The following is a 17,032-nucleotide window of genomic DNA, read 5'->3' as shown; positions in this document are numbered from 1 at the left end:
TGACAACAGTGAATATAGTCAGAAGTCAGAATCCTGGTTTGTCTCTTTGCAGCTCTAAGTTCCAAGGCCATACATAGCTCCCCTACTGTTGTTCCAGCCAATTCAACACAAATTATAAATCAAAGATTCCTCTTGCTCTGTATAGATCACAACTACAGTGGGTAACACATGGGGAGGCATTGGCTAGTGGTATTTACCGCTAGACTTTTAATCTAGAAACTCAGCTCATGTTCGAATCTTGCCTTGGCAGATGGTGGAATTCAATAAAGAAATCCGGAATTAAAAATCTACTGATGACCATGAAACCATTGTCAATTGTCGGACAAAACACATCTGGTTCATTAACATCTTTTAGGGAGAGAAATCTGCTGTCCTTACCTGGTCATATGTGGCTCCAGAACCACAGCAATGTGGCTGATTCTCAAATGCCCTCAGAAACGACCTATCAAATCACTTGGTTCATGGACAACTAGGGATGGGCAATAAATGCAGCCAGCTAGCGATGCCCATGTCCCACAAATGAATAAATGAAAAGTTCCTCAGTGAGTCATCAGGAACCCACAGTACCACTTTTCCCCCTTACCTTTTCATTACCCATTCACAGATAACACAGAAGATGTTAACCACCATATTCTCTCAAACTTTATTTTTCTAACTGGATTGGTGGTGAAATTCTCACAAGCAGTCAAATAAGAGACTACTATAGATCTTGACCCTTGGACATTCCCTTAAGTTTTTCCATTGGAAATATTCAACATGGTTCATTTACACTGAGAAACGTTGTTTAAGAATTCAACCCATATTGATCTCAGAAATACACACCCAATTAGAAATGCTATTATGTAAGGATTATACTATTGAGGTCAATATAGACTTATTTTATTGCCCATCATACACTTAAACATATATTTTGCAGTTCCAACTCAGACTATAAGTTTAAATATATTTGAACAACATTTCATTTCTGTTGCTAAATTCAGAACAATGGACATGTAAACTAATGGTTACAATTGTTATAAAAAATGAGCATGGAAACAAATGCAGTTTATCATGGACTCCAGCTGTAAAATTATAAGTTTTTTGTGTGCTCTCCAGGAGCGGAATCATAATTGATGATGAACTTTCTCAGTTCTTCAATGCAACGTTCACCTATCTCACGCAAATTTTCTCTTAGTGAAAGCTGTATCGTATTTTCCAATGATGGGTCTTTGTCAATAAGCATCTGAACAACCATGCCAAAGGTTTCACAGTCTTGTCTATACACCTGAAAGACAAAGTTAAAAATTTTAAATTCAAAGTAACAAACCTGATTCTGGTATTTTAGTACAACATGATTTAGTTAAATAACTTTTGGAATAGTCATAGCTTTCACAAAAATATTAGTCATGTAATTTTATATAGAACTCAAATCAATACACTGCACTTTAAAAGATAGATGTTTATCTCAAAAAAGACAGATGCATATGAATGTTTCTTTACAACTTATGGCCTTAGTTGTGAACAGTACATGACGCACTTTTTCAAACCTCTGTCTCACTCACACATTACATTAAAGGCACTATTAAATTCATGCAGTTATTGTTGGTTGCATCTAAATATTAGAGATCGATGGAATTTATAACTAAACTATCTAATTTTAACTGGAGTTCTGTGTGCTTTCTGTCCAAGTCCTTATTGTTTTGCTTTAAAGTATTAAAATATTTTATTTTTAATTAAAACCTTAATACTAACTACAATATTATCAAATAACCAATAATGTACATTTTTCAAGAAATGTTTCTGATCCTGTTTTCTGACTCTGTGGGAAATGGCCTCTTTCTGTATTGTAGGGATTCTATGATTCAAGTGGACTCGCCATCTAAAGTCATTAGAGGAATATAAAAACACTAAACCACAAACATGCGTTAGCAGCAAATATTTCTACACAAGGCACATTGAGACAAATGTCTTACATAAGAACATAAGAAATAGGAGCAGGAGTAGGCCATCTGGCCCTTCGAGCCTGCCCCGCCATTCAATAAGATCATGGCTGATCTGTCGTGGCTCAGTTCCACTTTCCCGCCCTCTCCCCATAACCCTTAATCCCCTCTCTTATCAAAAACCCATCAACCCGCTTCTTAAAAATATTTAGCGAGGCAGCCTCCACCACTTCAACGGGCAGAGAATTCCAGAGATTCACCACCCTTTGAGTGAAGAAGTTCCTCCTCAACTCCGTTCTGAACCGCCCCCCCTTTATCTTGAGGCTGTGCCCCCTAGTCCTACTGTCTTTTTTGAGCGGGAAGAGTCTTTCCACCTCTATCCTATCCATCCCAGTCTTAAATTGCTGTGACTTATGTTGCATATTCTAAGAATGAATAGTTAATTATATAACCACCCTAAATTTATAGTTTGTCATTACTTTTCCACAGGCACATTTGCTGGTTATTAATCTTTAGTATTTTATAGCCTAAATCACTGTCTAATGAAACATTTACTCTATGCCCACAGTTAAGATCACTAGGATGCCTCTCATATAACTGATAAATTAAATAAAGCAAATAAGGCTTTTGGTTAATTTTTTGGACTTGCTACAAATTACCTAGACATTGCCCATATAAAGGCTCACCCCAGGTTCCAGATGACGGGAAAGTAGTGGTGATCTCAGATGTTGAGCCCAAGAATGGTATCTTGGTTATTCCAAATAAATGAGCAGGTTTACTTAATTAGTTTATTGGGTAGAATAAATATAGTTTTATTGATAATGTTTTGCAAATTATACTCCACATGTAATATTACATATGAATTCCTAAATTAAAAAAATCTCAGACCACACATACTGCACAAATTGAATGAATAAACTGCTTCAACTTTTAAACTCTTAATTTCCATTTTCCCTAGTGAGCAATACAAGAATTGTTGTGTGGTCTATGTCTGTCTGCCACTCCTAATGTTAACTTTATCTTTTGGTTTCAAAACATGAACTTTTCATTTCCTGAGAAACTAATTACACTATATAGGCTCAGTAAAAAAATAAGCACTAAAGAATAATAGCACAGTATCTTACTTGATTAGGATAAAACATATTTGTAAATGAAAGTGTTAGCCAGTCTTTTAATAAATAGCATTCTCACAAAGCAGTGTGATTTTTTTTCTTTATTCAGAGGTTAAATTAAATAACAATGTTAATACTGTTTCCAGCCTTAACTGGAAACTTACTTTAAACTTGCTTTAGATAAATCTTAACTGGGTTAGGTTGTTGCTTATTGGCTACAACCCAAAGAACAGTAGGCATTATTATTTACAAGATAATAGTTCAGATTATTACTACTGATCATCAGAAGTCCATTGCAATTGTCTTTTGTCCTCTGGTTGAAGTAATATTTCTATTATTGCAAATAATTATTTTCTTCCCATACATTTATGCTTCATCAACAGTTGGAGTGATCTTTCTCTGGTACAAAATAACAGTATTTATTGTTATTTGTCAATCAAACCATTATGCCTAATCTTAAATTAACTCAATTTGCACTGTTGAATACCAGGATCCATAACTAAAATATAATTAGAACAATAAACCCTACAGTTTGATCTGCCATTGCACATTTCTGCCTAACATAATTTTATACAAGGTTTCTTCCGATACTGATGAGCATCCCAACAATTATTTCCAGAAGAGTATACAATTTAAATTACTTCAGTTCATAGCAACTAAAGCTTTCAGTAATCTTTAAATGGTGCTAAAACAGTTGTGTAAATTGGAATTTTTAAATTTGTTTTTATAAATTTAAAATCCTGGGTAAAAAGCAAAACTTAAAAGATATTTCAGTAGCTTAACATTTAAAATAGCACACATTTTAGTAAGAAGATGAAGCATAGAAAACATCTCAGCCAGTGTTAAAATTGTGATGTTGTTGCTTGATTTCTTAACATCAGAACTTGTTTTCACCATGAAACAGCTTTTAAAGAATAGTAAGAACATAAGAAATAGGAGCAGGAGTAGGCCATCTCGCCCTTCGAGCCTGCCCCGCCATTCAATAAGATCATGGCTGATCTGAAGTGAATCAGTTCCACTTTCCCACTTTCTCCCCATAACCCTTAATTCCCCTGTCTATCTACCCGTGACTTAAATATATTTAGCGAGGTAGCCTCCACCACTTCAATGGGCAGAGAATTCCAGAGTTTCACCTCCCTTTGAGTGAAGAAGTTCCTCCTCAACTCCGTTCTAAACAGTCCCCCCCTCTTATCTTGAGGCTGTGCCCTCTAGTTCTGCTATCCTTTGTAAGCGGGAAGAATCTCTCTACCTCTACCCTATCTAGCCCCTTCATTGTCTTGTAAGTCTCTATAAGGTCCCCCCTCAGCCTTCTAAACTCTAATGAGTACAAACCTAGTCTATTCAATCTCTAGAAGCAGCCTTAGCAACAAATTACACATGAAAAATAAATATAAATGGATGTTTACACAAAGAAATTAAATGTTCCAAGGAAATATCTCGATTTGTTTAACCTTGTGGACTAGAAAATCTAGCCCCTCCCTACACTGCTTCATCTCCACATCTTGCTTGCCTCCTTTTGGCCATCTAACATAATGGATGGGATTCCAATTCCACATTTTCCTACATGATACTCCATCTGACAAATTTTTGTCCATTCACTCAACCTTTCTATATCAGTCTGCTACCTCTATATTTCCTCTTCAAAACAAGATTTCCTAGCTATCTTTGTGTCATTTGCAAATTTAGCTACCATGCCTTCACTCCCATCATCTAAGTCATTAAAAAAAATTGTAACAAGTTGAGACTCGTTAGAGTCTCGTTAGAGTTTAGAAGAATGAGGGGAGATCTCATTGAGACGTATAAGATGATGAATGGGATGGATAGGATAGAGGTGGAGAGACTCTTCCCACTCAAAAAAGACAGTAGGACTAGGGGGCACAGCCTCAAGATAAAGGGGGGGTGGTTTAGAACGGAGTTGAGGAGGAACTTCTTCACTCAAAGGGTGGTGAATCTCTGGAATTCTCTGCCCGTTGAAGTGGTGGAGGCTGCCTCGCTAAATATTTTTAAGAAGCGGGTTGATGGGTTTTTGATAAGAGAGGGGATTAAGGGTTATGGGGAGAGGGCGGGAAAGTGGAACTGAGCCACGACAGATCAGCCATGATCTTATTGAATGGCGGGGCAGGCTCGAAGGGCCAGATGGCCTACTCCTGCTCCTATTTCTTATGTTCTTATGTCCTTATGTTCTTATGACTCCAGCACAGGCCACTGCAGGAATCCATCATTACATCCTGCCAATCAGAAAAAGACTCATTTATATAGAACATAGAACATTACAACGCAGAACAGGCCCTTCGGCCCACGATGTTACGCCGACCAGTTAAAAAGCAATGACCCTCTAACCTAAACCAATCCCTTTCCATCCATAAACCTATCCGCGGATCTCTTAAACGCCCCCAAACTAGGCGCATTTACAACTGCAGCAGGCAGGGAATTCCAATCTCTCACCACCCACTGGGTAAAGAACCTACCTCTGACATCTATGCATACCCTTTGTTTTCTGCCAGTCAGACAATCAACCTTTTATCTATGCTAATACGTTACCCACCACAAGCTTTCATTTTCCACAATAATCTTTGATGTGAAACCTTAAAACGTCTTCTGGAAATCCAAGTATGGTACATCTACAGGGGAGGCAGTGGCTCATATGTTTTGTTCTGAAAAGGAGGTATACAAAATTATTAGGGGTAGGGAGACAGTAGATAGGAGGAGCGCGTTTCCCTTGGCAGAGTTCAAAAATCAGGGGTCACAGATTCAAGGTAAGTGGCAGAAGGATTAGAGGGGTCATGAGAAATTCACTGCCTCAGTTGGTGGTGAAGGCAGAGACCCTAAACTCATTTAAAAAGCATCTGGATTTGCATCTTAAGTGCTGCAAGTTGCAGGGTTACGTGCCAGAAGATGGGATTAGAAAGGGTCTTTGGATTAGCATGGACAAGATGGGCCAAATGCCCCCCCTCTATGCTATTGATCTATGGTTCTAATGTGTTTTCACTGCTTCACAGGTGATTTTCAACTTTCCTGTTGCCTTGAATTTTATTCATCTTGATCTGTATTTCCCTGCTGTCAGGCCTTCATGACAACATGTAGCTCTAAATTAGGCCACTGATGAAGAAGTGAAGCAGCACCAGCATTCTCAGGAACAAGAGGAGCTGACTTCCTTAAATGCAACTGTGTATCAGGAGGTTCAAATTTCCACGGCAGATAGTGGTCAATCTGCTTCCTAGTGGGCCAGGTAGGCACATACTAAAAGACGCCATCAAGATCACAGTCTTTGATATATTTACTTTACGTTCCTTTCAGAGATTTGCTGGTGACATCTGCAGAATCTGAATGCACTAACTGTATTTCCCAGGTGATGGAAGCCATATTCGCCAGGACTGTTACCTATGTCCATTTTGTTGCTGATGAGGCCAGTTAGAAAAAGAGCGATCTTGCATATGCTGCAGTGGCTGGATTCCTACAAGTAAAGTAAGTCAAAGGCTGCACATATGCAAGAATCCCTCCGATCAACCAGTGGTATTTATTCATTTCACTCTACCAACAAGCAGGTACTATGTAACTATCAGAAGGTTTTCATTCATAGCTGTGCAATATCTCTATCCTGGAAACTGTCATGTTGCCTTCATATCCCACTTCCCACAGATTTTCACACCTCCAAACTAAGCCAGTGAATGGCTTCCTGGAGACAAAGACTAGCAAACATTTGGACATGGCTGATGACACCTGTGAAAAATGCTACCACCAATGAAAAGGAAGATACAACAAATGGCCTTATTGAAAGGAGCTAGAGTAGCAATAAATAATTCCTGCTACAATCAAAAGGGTTTTGCCGATACCACATCTGAAGTATTGTGTGCGGCTTTGGTCTCCACATTTAAGAAAGGATGTACTTGCAATGGGATGGTACACTAAGTTGGTCCCCGAGATGAGGGTGTTGTCTTATGATGAGAAACTAAGTAAATTGGGCCAATATTTTCTGGAGTTTTAAGAATGAGAGTCAATCTTATTGAAACATAGAGGATTCTGAAGGGGTTTGATAGGGTGGATGCTGACAGATTGTTTCCCCTGATCACGGAATGTAAAATATGGGAGCACAGTTTCAGTATAAGGGTCTGACTATTTAAAACAAAGAAGAAAAGTACAACACAGGAACAAGTCTTTTGGCCCTCCAAGCTATGCTGATCATGATGCCCTAACTTAAACTAAACTTAAGCTATGCCCTGACTCAGTCCATATCTCTCTATTCCCTCCCTATTCATGTACACATCCAGACACCTCTCAAATGTTGTTGATGTGCTTGCTTCCACCACTTCCTCTGGCAGTGTGTTCCAAGCACCCACCACTCTGCGTGAACAACTTCCCCCACACAATTTCCTTAAACGTTCCCCCTCTCACCTTGAACCTGTGCCAATTTGTAATTGATACTTCCACCCTTGGAAAAAGCCTCTGACAATCCATTCTATCTATGCCTGTCTTAATTTTGTAAAACCTCTATCAAGTCTCCACTCAGCCTCTGTCTTTTCAGTGAAAACAATCCTAGTTTATTCAACCTCTCCTCAACATCCTTGAGACCAGGTAACATATCAGTGAACCTCCTTTGCACTTTCACTAAAGCTTCCACATCCTTCTGGTAGTGTGGTGGCCAGAACTGCATGCAATACTCCAAATGCAACCTAACCAAGGTTTTATATAGCTGCAACATGGACCATGATTCTCCCAGAAGTGTTGAATTGGCAGGAAAACTGTTCTATATCCTGACCGTTTTGTCAGTTCAGCTTCTCACCCGAATCTACACACACTGTGCACTGAAGAGGTCCCAGTCATGAATATCATTAAAGACCTGGGTGGGGTGGGGGGGCTATTCAAGCCAGAGTCTGACAGTTTTGGGACTCTGCGCACGCACAGTGGTCCTGATCTGTCAGACTCCCGGTTTGCTGGCCAGCGATTGAGCTGGCCAGCCTGGAGTGCTGCCCCTCCAGCAGCAGCCCCCCTGCCCGATCGCGACCCCCAGAACAATTCCCGGGCCAGCCCTGACCCCTCCATCCCGCAGCGGCCTGATGCACAGCCCCTCCACCCCCCGCACCCAAGGAGTGGCAATTACCCCCTCCCTCACCCTGGCAGACCAACCCCCCCCCCCTCCCCCCAGCCCACCCCAATCGCTGTCCTCCCTCCATCCCAGATCAATCTTGTCTATAGAGCAGCAGTGGGAGACCCCCCTGACCCCACCAATTGCTCCTAGGCTCCATCCACAATAGGCCCCACCTTCTTGGCACTGTTCAATGCCCAGAGGGCAATGCCAAGGTGTTCCCTGGGCACAGGCACTTCCCCCTTGGGCAGTTCCAGGGGGGGAAGTGCCTGTGCTCCCCGAACGTGAGGAACTAGCGTAAACCCCCTGGAATGAAGTACTCCTGGTGGGGTGGTAGGCTCAATCGGGACCTGAAAATTCCTGATAACGAACTGCTAAACATATATAAAATACATTTAAAAAAGATTTCATGACTTGCCTGCCTTCTTGCCAGTTTCCAGTGTGGTCTGACTGACGACTATTTGCCTGCTTTGGGAGATGCGCATGAGTTCACGGCACATGTGCAAATCCCAGTACAAGGCCCACAACAGCATCTCCGACCATGACCCGCCAGAAAAGTTGTGAGTCGCAATGGGAGAATCACAACCATGATTCCCAACTCTTGTACTCAATATCAATCTTTTTATTTAAACAATTCATCTAAGTACAATCCAAAATACATTACAATTTTAAATTACAAACCAGGATAGTCTCACAACAATAAACTGTAAAATGACAACAAATATAACACAATGTCAATAATGAATATGCCATCCTTAATACAACAGCACAAACTAACATAGCACAGTAACAACAGCTAATATGCTGTCCTTTATACAGTACAATTATACTCAATATCCCAGCTGATGGAGGAAAGCATGCCATATGCTTCCTTAATCGCCTTGGCCACCTGTGTTGCCACTTTTAGGGTACTGTGGACCTGCATACCCAGATCCCTCTGTATGTTAATATTCCTAAGGGTTCTGCCATTTACAGCATAATTCACACCTAAATTTGATCCTCTAAAATGCATCACCTTGCATTTGTCTGGATTAAACTCCATCTGCCATTTCCGTGTCCAAAACTCCAATATATCTATATCCTGTTGTGTCCTCTGACAATCCCCATCCAGCACTAACTCCACCAATTTTTGTGTCAGCTATAAACTTACTAATTAGACCCCCCCACATTTTCCTCCAGATCATTTATATAATACTACAAACAACAAAGGTTCTAGCACTAATCCCTGTGGAACATTACTAGCTACAGATCTTCATTCTGATAAACACCCACCACTACACTGCCTTCCATAACCAAGTCAGTTTTTTATCTATTTAACCAGCCCACCCCAAATCCCATGTGATTTTAGCTTCTGCACCAATCAGCCATGTGGACCTTGTCAATCACCTTACTAAAGTCCATGTAAACTACATCCACAGTCCTTCCTTCATCAATTAACTTTGTCACCTCTTCAAAAAACGCAATCAAGTTGGTGAGATGTAACGTTCACCCTACAAAAACATGCTGACTGTCATTAATTAGTCTATTTTCTTTCAAATGTGCATATATCCTGTATCTCAGTATTTTCTTCAAAAGCTTCCCAACCTCTGATGTCAGGCTCACCGGCCTATAATTTCCTAGACTATTCCCTGTTTCCTTTTTTAAACAAGGAAACAACATTACCTATTTTCCAGTCCTCTGAAATCTTATCTGTGGTCAAAGAGGATATGAAGGTATCTGTTAAGACCCCAACTATTTCTTCTCTTGCATCCTGTAAGTAATCTGGGTAGATCCCATCCAGCCCTATGGACTTAATGCAATTTAGGACACTCAATACTACCCCTTCAATGACATTCCTGGAGGGTTCACACATCTATCCCTGACCTCAACATCCATCATGTCCTTTGTCTTGGTGAATACTGATACGAAGCACTTATTAAGGATCTCACCCACTTCCAGTGGCTCCACATATAACTTCCCTCTATTTGTCCTTGATTGGACTGACTTTTTCTCTTGCTACCCTTTTGCTCTTAATATATGCATAAAAAAGGATTGAAATGAGGAAACATTATTTCACTCAAAGCATTGTAAATCTTTGGAATTGATAAAACACTTTTAAGGTTAGAATAGACAGAATTTTGGTCTCCAAGGAGCCAAAGGATATAGGGAGTGGGCAGGAAAGATAAATCTGAAAATCAGCCATGATTGCAATGAATGGAGTGTGGTCAAGTAATCTATTCCTGGTGCTATTTCTTGTGTTCTTGTACGAGAACCGGTCTGATAATGGTGCCTGCAGCCAATCAAACAGACTTTCCCTTCTCTTTACTATTACTCCTATGTGGTGCTATTTCTGGCCTCAGCAGAGCTGGAGGAAGGCTTCATTTACTCTTCACAATTGAGAAAAAAGATTTGCATTTACATCACACCTTTCACAACCACTAACATCCGAAAACTTTACGTAGCCAATGAAGTAATGTAGGAAATATATCAGCAAATTTGCACACAGCAAGCAACACAGTGACAAAGACCAGATAATTAGGGAATTTTCACAGTAACCTCATTACAATGTTAATGTAAGCCTACTTGAGACACTAATAAACAAACTTAAAAAAATCTTTAAATAATCAGTTTGTGGTGACTAGGAATAAATCTTGGCCAGGATAAAGGGGTAACTCCCCTGCTCTTCTTTGAAATAATGCCACTGGATCTTTTCAGGCCAGCTAAAAAGGAAGATGGGCCTCAGATTAACACTTCCATAAAATGGCATCTCCAACACTGTAGCACTGGAGTGTCATCAGCCATGATTTTTGAGCTCAAGTCTCAAATAAACTTGAATCCACAACTAACAAAGCTATGGCGCTGACACAAATGCCTTCAGCAGATTTTGGAGGCCCCTATCTCAGAATGTCCCACCTGCATCTGTGCAGCGGTAGACTCAGCCATGTGCAATACATTGTCTGACGGAGGAACAGGGCAAAGGATGGTAAATGGAAGCAACTGGAGCATAGCCTCCTTGTGCTCTTTATCTCTCTTCTCTCTCGTGGCCCTGCTAACCAAGAGCTGAAGAGTACTTTGCTACAATTCAGTGAGGCGTTGAATACTAAAGCAAGACATTCCTGCTTTTCATTTATTCCATATCCTATTTAAAGTGAGTGATTACAGTCATTTGTGATGTGTAGCATGCAGTCTGCTGCTGGCTGCATCTGACCTATCAATCATGTGAAACAATCCTTTGCGTATATCAACGCATAGGCTTGCGATATCATGGTACTCATGGTAGAGATGGATATCCCTAGACTCTCCCCAAACCGGGAAACAAACCTGGGTCCCTAGTGCCTTAAATCTGGTCACTTTTAAGATAGCACCAAAAAAAAATAAATTGTCATAATAATATTAAAACCTAACAAGTCCATTAATATTCTGCAAGGAAGAAAGCCTGCCTCCCTATCTCAGTCTGGCCTGTATATGGCCAATTGTATATGCACAGTTTACAGTGATTTAACATCAAATTCAAAAAACTGTCTCAACATTGGGCAACCATTCTGAATGAAACATAACCATTTTGAATTGTACGTATCTCAGAGAAAGAAAGTAAGTTATTTGTTAAAAAGGGAGCCTCAGAAAAGATAATCAAGTATATATGTCTTCATGCACAAGGATATTAAAAAAAACTTAAGCTTAAAAAAGATGTCTTGAAATCTATACTATTGGTCGAAAAGATAATCCATTAATCATGCCAACAGGCAAGTGTTTTCAGATTTTTACAAATGAAAAGTACCACCTTCAAACTTCCTAAGCAAAAAGTGATAAATATAGCATATGCTCAGTAAATTACAGTTGACTTTAAGGGATAATAACTGCACAATTATCAGTTAATTACTGAGTTCAAGAACTCAGTTTGCTCTGAAAAGAAAATATACACAGCAGCACTGAAAAAGTACTTTTTCTCCATTCATGTTTCTGTAAAAACTTGCTGCCATCTGCTTCAGGAGTATTGGGACTATTATAACAATAGATTCAGAACACTCGACCACCAGTACATTACCATTTGTGATACACCCTGTTGCACATGCAGCTCTCTTTTGTAAAAAAACTACAGACAATATAAATTAAAAGGTTTTTACAGCTTTTTTCTATTTGAGGGTAAAACGATATTCATAAATAGGTTCTTCAAATATTTATTTGACAAATGCCCGTAGCTCCACATGGACTATCTGAAATGTGTGAAATTGCATATAATATATCCAATATCAATTTCAAACACAGAAACTTAACCACTGTTGTGCACTTGAAACTGACTGGTGTCAGTTTATAAGCTTTCATATGATTATATTGAGTCTTGACACCGTTCTACTAAAAACCAAGGAAGGAAATATTACTGAAAGGTTGTGCACATAAGCAAGAACAAATATGCGCACATGCATCAAAGCCAAATTGTGCTACAAAACTTTATTTACAGAGAATTGAATTGAGACCATCAACACTCATTTACTTGATGCTTTTATCAATACCAAGTGTGAGGTGGAGACTTTGACCTGATCTGATTGGACCGTATTTAAGTCCAAATCAGATTCCAAAGTAAATGAGCAGAATTTTAATCCACTTTCCAAAGTCAGACAAAAAAAAGTATTTTTAAGAAGTATCACTAAACCTGCAGAGGTGTCTACCCTGCCTCGATATTTTATCATTTGAAATTTAAACAACTTCAGAAGAACACTATCCAAATTAAATAAATAGGGAAGTTCTTGAGAAACTTTGTATTATCTGATACTCTACCAACTGGAATTTAACAGATTTTCTGATGTTTTCCTAACACAAATCATTACCAACCAGAAGCAATTACCAAGTTACCCAGAACCCATATCTATATACTGTATTATTTTACACTTTATGTTTTAATGAAAGGAATATTGTTCCTTACTTCCTGACTACTTGAATATTAGTTCATGCCAAATTCCATTGCTAAATTGAACTCTCTATTTTTGATCATCAGGCATGTTAAATAATAAAGATTTTATTGTGTCTCTCTATGCTCTACAGACTTTCCAAAAAAAATATAATGATACAAAAATCAACTGATACTGGAAAGCAAGCAACTCAGTGAAAGACATACTTTGATCTAGCCAAAACATATTGATTTTCCAGTGCAAGGAGCTGTCCCAGTGTTGGAGACTGCCAAGGTCCAGAATTATGTGCAAGGTATGCACTGAACCATTATGCAGTTGTCACAAAGGTTCAAGTAGTATTGAGGTAAAGGCCACAATCTGGGACTCTGCTGCCCTGGTACATAGACGAGGGATCCATGTAAAAACCTTCTGGCAGTATATATCAAGGTGTTTTATCACAATATAAATGTAGATAGAAATTCCATTGTAGATTAAATAAGGCACCACAGACTTTTATACAAAAGGTAAAGTCACCAAAGTCCAGAATGACCATAGATTTCTCTTGCCTTTGAGGGGGAGCTAATGGGTGGTGATTTTAACATGAGGATCACCACCACATCTCAGGCAAGGTTGAATAATCTCAGCCAGTACAGGCCAAGTCGACTGCTCCCCGTTCATGGGGAGCACGTCTATTCCTCACTGGCAAGAACCTTTCCCAGCAAGGTCATAAAGGGGGGTGGGCCTCGTCGATTGAGCACCGGGCTCGCTAAGCAGATGGTAAACAGCATTTAAATAAATTTCCATATATTAACCTACCTCTCACCCACTTCTAGCGAGAGGCCAACTGTACCAGAAAGCCAGCGCTCGTAAAATGACGGTGGTCATGAAATCCGGCACCAATCATGCTAATCACTTTATGCCCCTGAAAATGGATGGTAGAATCACCCCCTTTGTCTCCCGAGTTAAAATGTTGTCATCAAGCACAAAGTGATTGTAGATCCAAAACAATAAAATTTAAAAAAGATTGATTTAGTGTATATAAGCAAATTGTGTGGTTCAAAATAAATCCATATGATGACACTTGAGGCACAGCTAATGTTAAGACTTGACTGTTTAACAGGATTCAATTAGGTTGAAGAAGTAAAAATTAGGACACATATCCTTTCTTCACCCCTCCCCAGTGTCCTAGCTATCCCATATCTAAGTGTTCAAAAGAAGAATGGTCCTGACTTCTGAATGATTGCCAAAATACCTAGCTACTTTTGCTGAAATGCCGAAGTCATTAAGATTTCAGGTTTCCCTTAACAATGTAATTGACATTAACAACCTTTACAAAGTCACTGTTAAGACAATGCTACTGATCACATGAAATGTTGTTGAACCATACCCCAGAAATCCTTCCAGAATCAATGCACTGACAGCAGCGCATACCAGCTACAAGGTGCATGGCAGCAATTCACCAAGTCGCCTTTGACAGCACCATCCAAACACATGACCTTTAACACTGAGAACAAGGGCAGTAGGCACATGGAAACATCACCACCTGCAAGTTAACCTTCAATTCGCATATCATAATATCAAACATATCACCTTCAATGTTGCTTGGCCAAAATCCTGGAACTCACTCTCTAACAGCACTATGGATTGTGGTGGTTCAAAATAGCTCACCACTGTCTCCCAAAGATTAATTCACAGTGACTGAACTCTAAAGTACTTCATTGGCACTATAGTGTCTTGGTATTGGTAGCCATAAAAGAATTTATATAAATGCAATTCTTACATTTCTAAAAAAATGATAGGCAACAAAAACTGGCTTTCCAGAGTTGCCATTCACTGCATTGTCAGCATTTTAGGATACACGGAAAAAAACGACTATAAATGGTTCAGACTCTATCTTGCCAAGTAAGCAGACACCCCTATTCAAAAAACTTTATTCAAAGGAATATTCTAAATAGTTACAAACATTATGGAAACAGATTCCAATTGAAAAGCAAAGCCAGCTCAGAAGTACTTAGCAGATATGTAATTCAAAACAGAAAAGGACAAAAAACTTGAAAAGACAATTCATTCCTCTTCTTCAATTAGCCATGTCAACAAATAGCAAAATTGCAAATGAAACTTTAATGGAAAATACCAAGAATAATTCCTGATTTTGGTAATGAAAATTCAAACAAACCCAAGGGGACTAGTAGAGCAGAAAGTAGTCATGCTGAAAAAGTTCAGAGAAGATTTACTGGACTAATGCCAGGAATAGGCAGGTTGCCTTATGAAAACAGGTTGGACAGTTAGGCTTGTATCCATTGCTGGTTTAGAACATTAAGAAGCCACTTGATACAAACCTTTAAGATCCTGGGGGGGGCGGTCTTAATTCGGTATACGTGGAGAGAACTTTTCCTTTGTGGAAGAATCAAGAACTAGAAGAATCTTGCAGCATACATTTCACGTAATTTATTTTAATGCTTAATTTTTGTTTTTATCCACAATACATCTTTTGTGAGTACAAGTACAAGATGGATCATGCAAAGGACAGAAACAAACAAGAACAGAGGAAAGGAAATCAAAATAGAACCACTGGAAACTGGCAGTAAAACAAAATTGCAACTTATACAAAATGCTTAAACTGCATTAATTCAAAGTTTCTCCAAGTAAAAATATTCCAATGCAGTGTGTTAGAGCACCAATATTAGTACCCATTATTTGCATTTTGCAGATTTCATCTTGCACAAAAATATTAATGAGCTACTTTCAAAAAGGTTAAAGCAGTTTGCACAGAGCAGCATTGATGAAAGATTGGAGGCAGAAGTATACGTTTCCTGGCTGGCAGGTTTTCAGACTGAGGGGGGTGGTGGGGAAGGCTGAACCCATGTAACTCCTCAGATGGCGTTCCCACCGCTCTTCCATCCGACTTCTCTATAATGTTACGGTGGGACTGCTTGCCTTGCCCCAATTGAGGCCCTTAGCAGTCAATTAAGGGCCATTTCCCACTCAGTCTGGCAGGCAGAGTTAAGGGTTTGTAATAGGGGTTGCCTCCATCTATGACCCCCTTTCAACATCAAGGTCCCTCACTGACTTTTCCGGTGACAGAATGAGAAACTCTGCCACCCTAAAAATCTTGGCCTAGGGTTAGATAATTGTTACCACTGACATAATTAGAGTCAAGAATATGAGAGAAAGGTACGAAGAATGTGACAATAACTGTTTACTGATATAAATGGTTACTGGTGTATTGCCCAGTCCATCAAATCAAAACTTGCAAGGGTTTAAGAAGTATGAAATTAGATTGTCGCCATTTTATTGTAACATTTACTGCTTGCATATCAAGTTCAATTCTACTCCCATTTGAATGAGCACCTGAATTAAAACAAAGTTTATTTATATATTAGTCACAAATAGCTTACATTAATATGGCAATGAATTTACTGTGAAAATCCTCCTAGTTGCCACACCTTGCCACCTGTTTGGGTATACTGAGGAACGTAAGAACTTAAGAAATAGGAGCAGGAATAGGCCATCTAGCCCATCGAGCCTGCCCTGCCATTCAATAAGATCATGGCTGATCTGATAGTGGTTCAGTTCCACTTACCTGCCTGCTCCCCATAACCCTTACTTCCCTTCTTGGTCAAAAATCTACCTACCTGTGACTTGAACACAATTAACAAGGTAGCCTCCACTGCTTCAATGGGCAGAGAATTCCAAAGATTCACTACCCTCTGGGAGAAGTTGTTCCTCCTCAACTCTGTTCTAAATTGACTCCCCCTGATTTTGAGGCTGTGCCCTCTATTTCTTGTTTCCATTCTAAGTGGAAATAATCTCTCTGCTTCTACCCTGTCTAGCCCCTTCATTATCTTAAATGTCTCTATAAGATCTCTCCTCAGCCTTCTAAACTCCAATGTGTACAGGCCCAGTCTACTCAATCTCTCCTCATAAGCTAACCCCCTCACCTCCAGAATCAACCTGGTGAACTTTCTCTGCACCCCCTCCAAAGCTAATATATCCTTTCTTAAATAACGGGACCAAAATTGCACACAGTACTCTAGGTGCAGCCTCACCAGT

General features: G+C 39.5%; 1 protein-coding gene across 6 annotated transcripts in view; it reads right to left on the bottom strand.

Moving 5' to 3' along the window:
* Nucleotides 1-631: 631 nt before the first annotated feature.
* Nucleotides 632-17,032, bottom strand: part of pphln1 (periphilin 1) — a 150,744-nt gene continuing 134,343 nt past the window's right edge. For all 6 annotated transcript variants that reach the window (XM_080190732.1, XM_080190733.1, XM_080190731.1 and 3 more), the window contains one exon: nucleotides 632-1,264. In XM_080190732.1, the coding sequence (XP_080046858.1) occupies nucleotides 1,070-1,264 (195 nt within the window). In that variant the 3' untranslated portion in view covers nucleotides 632-1,069. The remainder of the gene's footprint in view (nucleotides 1,265-17,032) is intronic.

The sequence above is a fragment of the Carcharhinus amblyrhynchos genome, chromosome 6 (genome assembly GCF_965287045.1).
Source record: "Carcharhinus amblyrhynchos chromosome 6, sCarAmb.v2.hapA, whole genome shotgun sequence".
Lineage (NCBI taxonomy): Eukaryota > Metazoa > Chordata > Chondrichthyes > Carcharhiniformes > Carcharhinidae > Carcharhinus > Carcharhinus amblyrhynchos.
The sequence above is the reverse complement of the archived record's forward strand: the minus strand, read 5'-3'. Positions and strand labels throughout refer to the sequence as shown.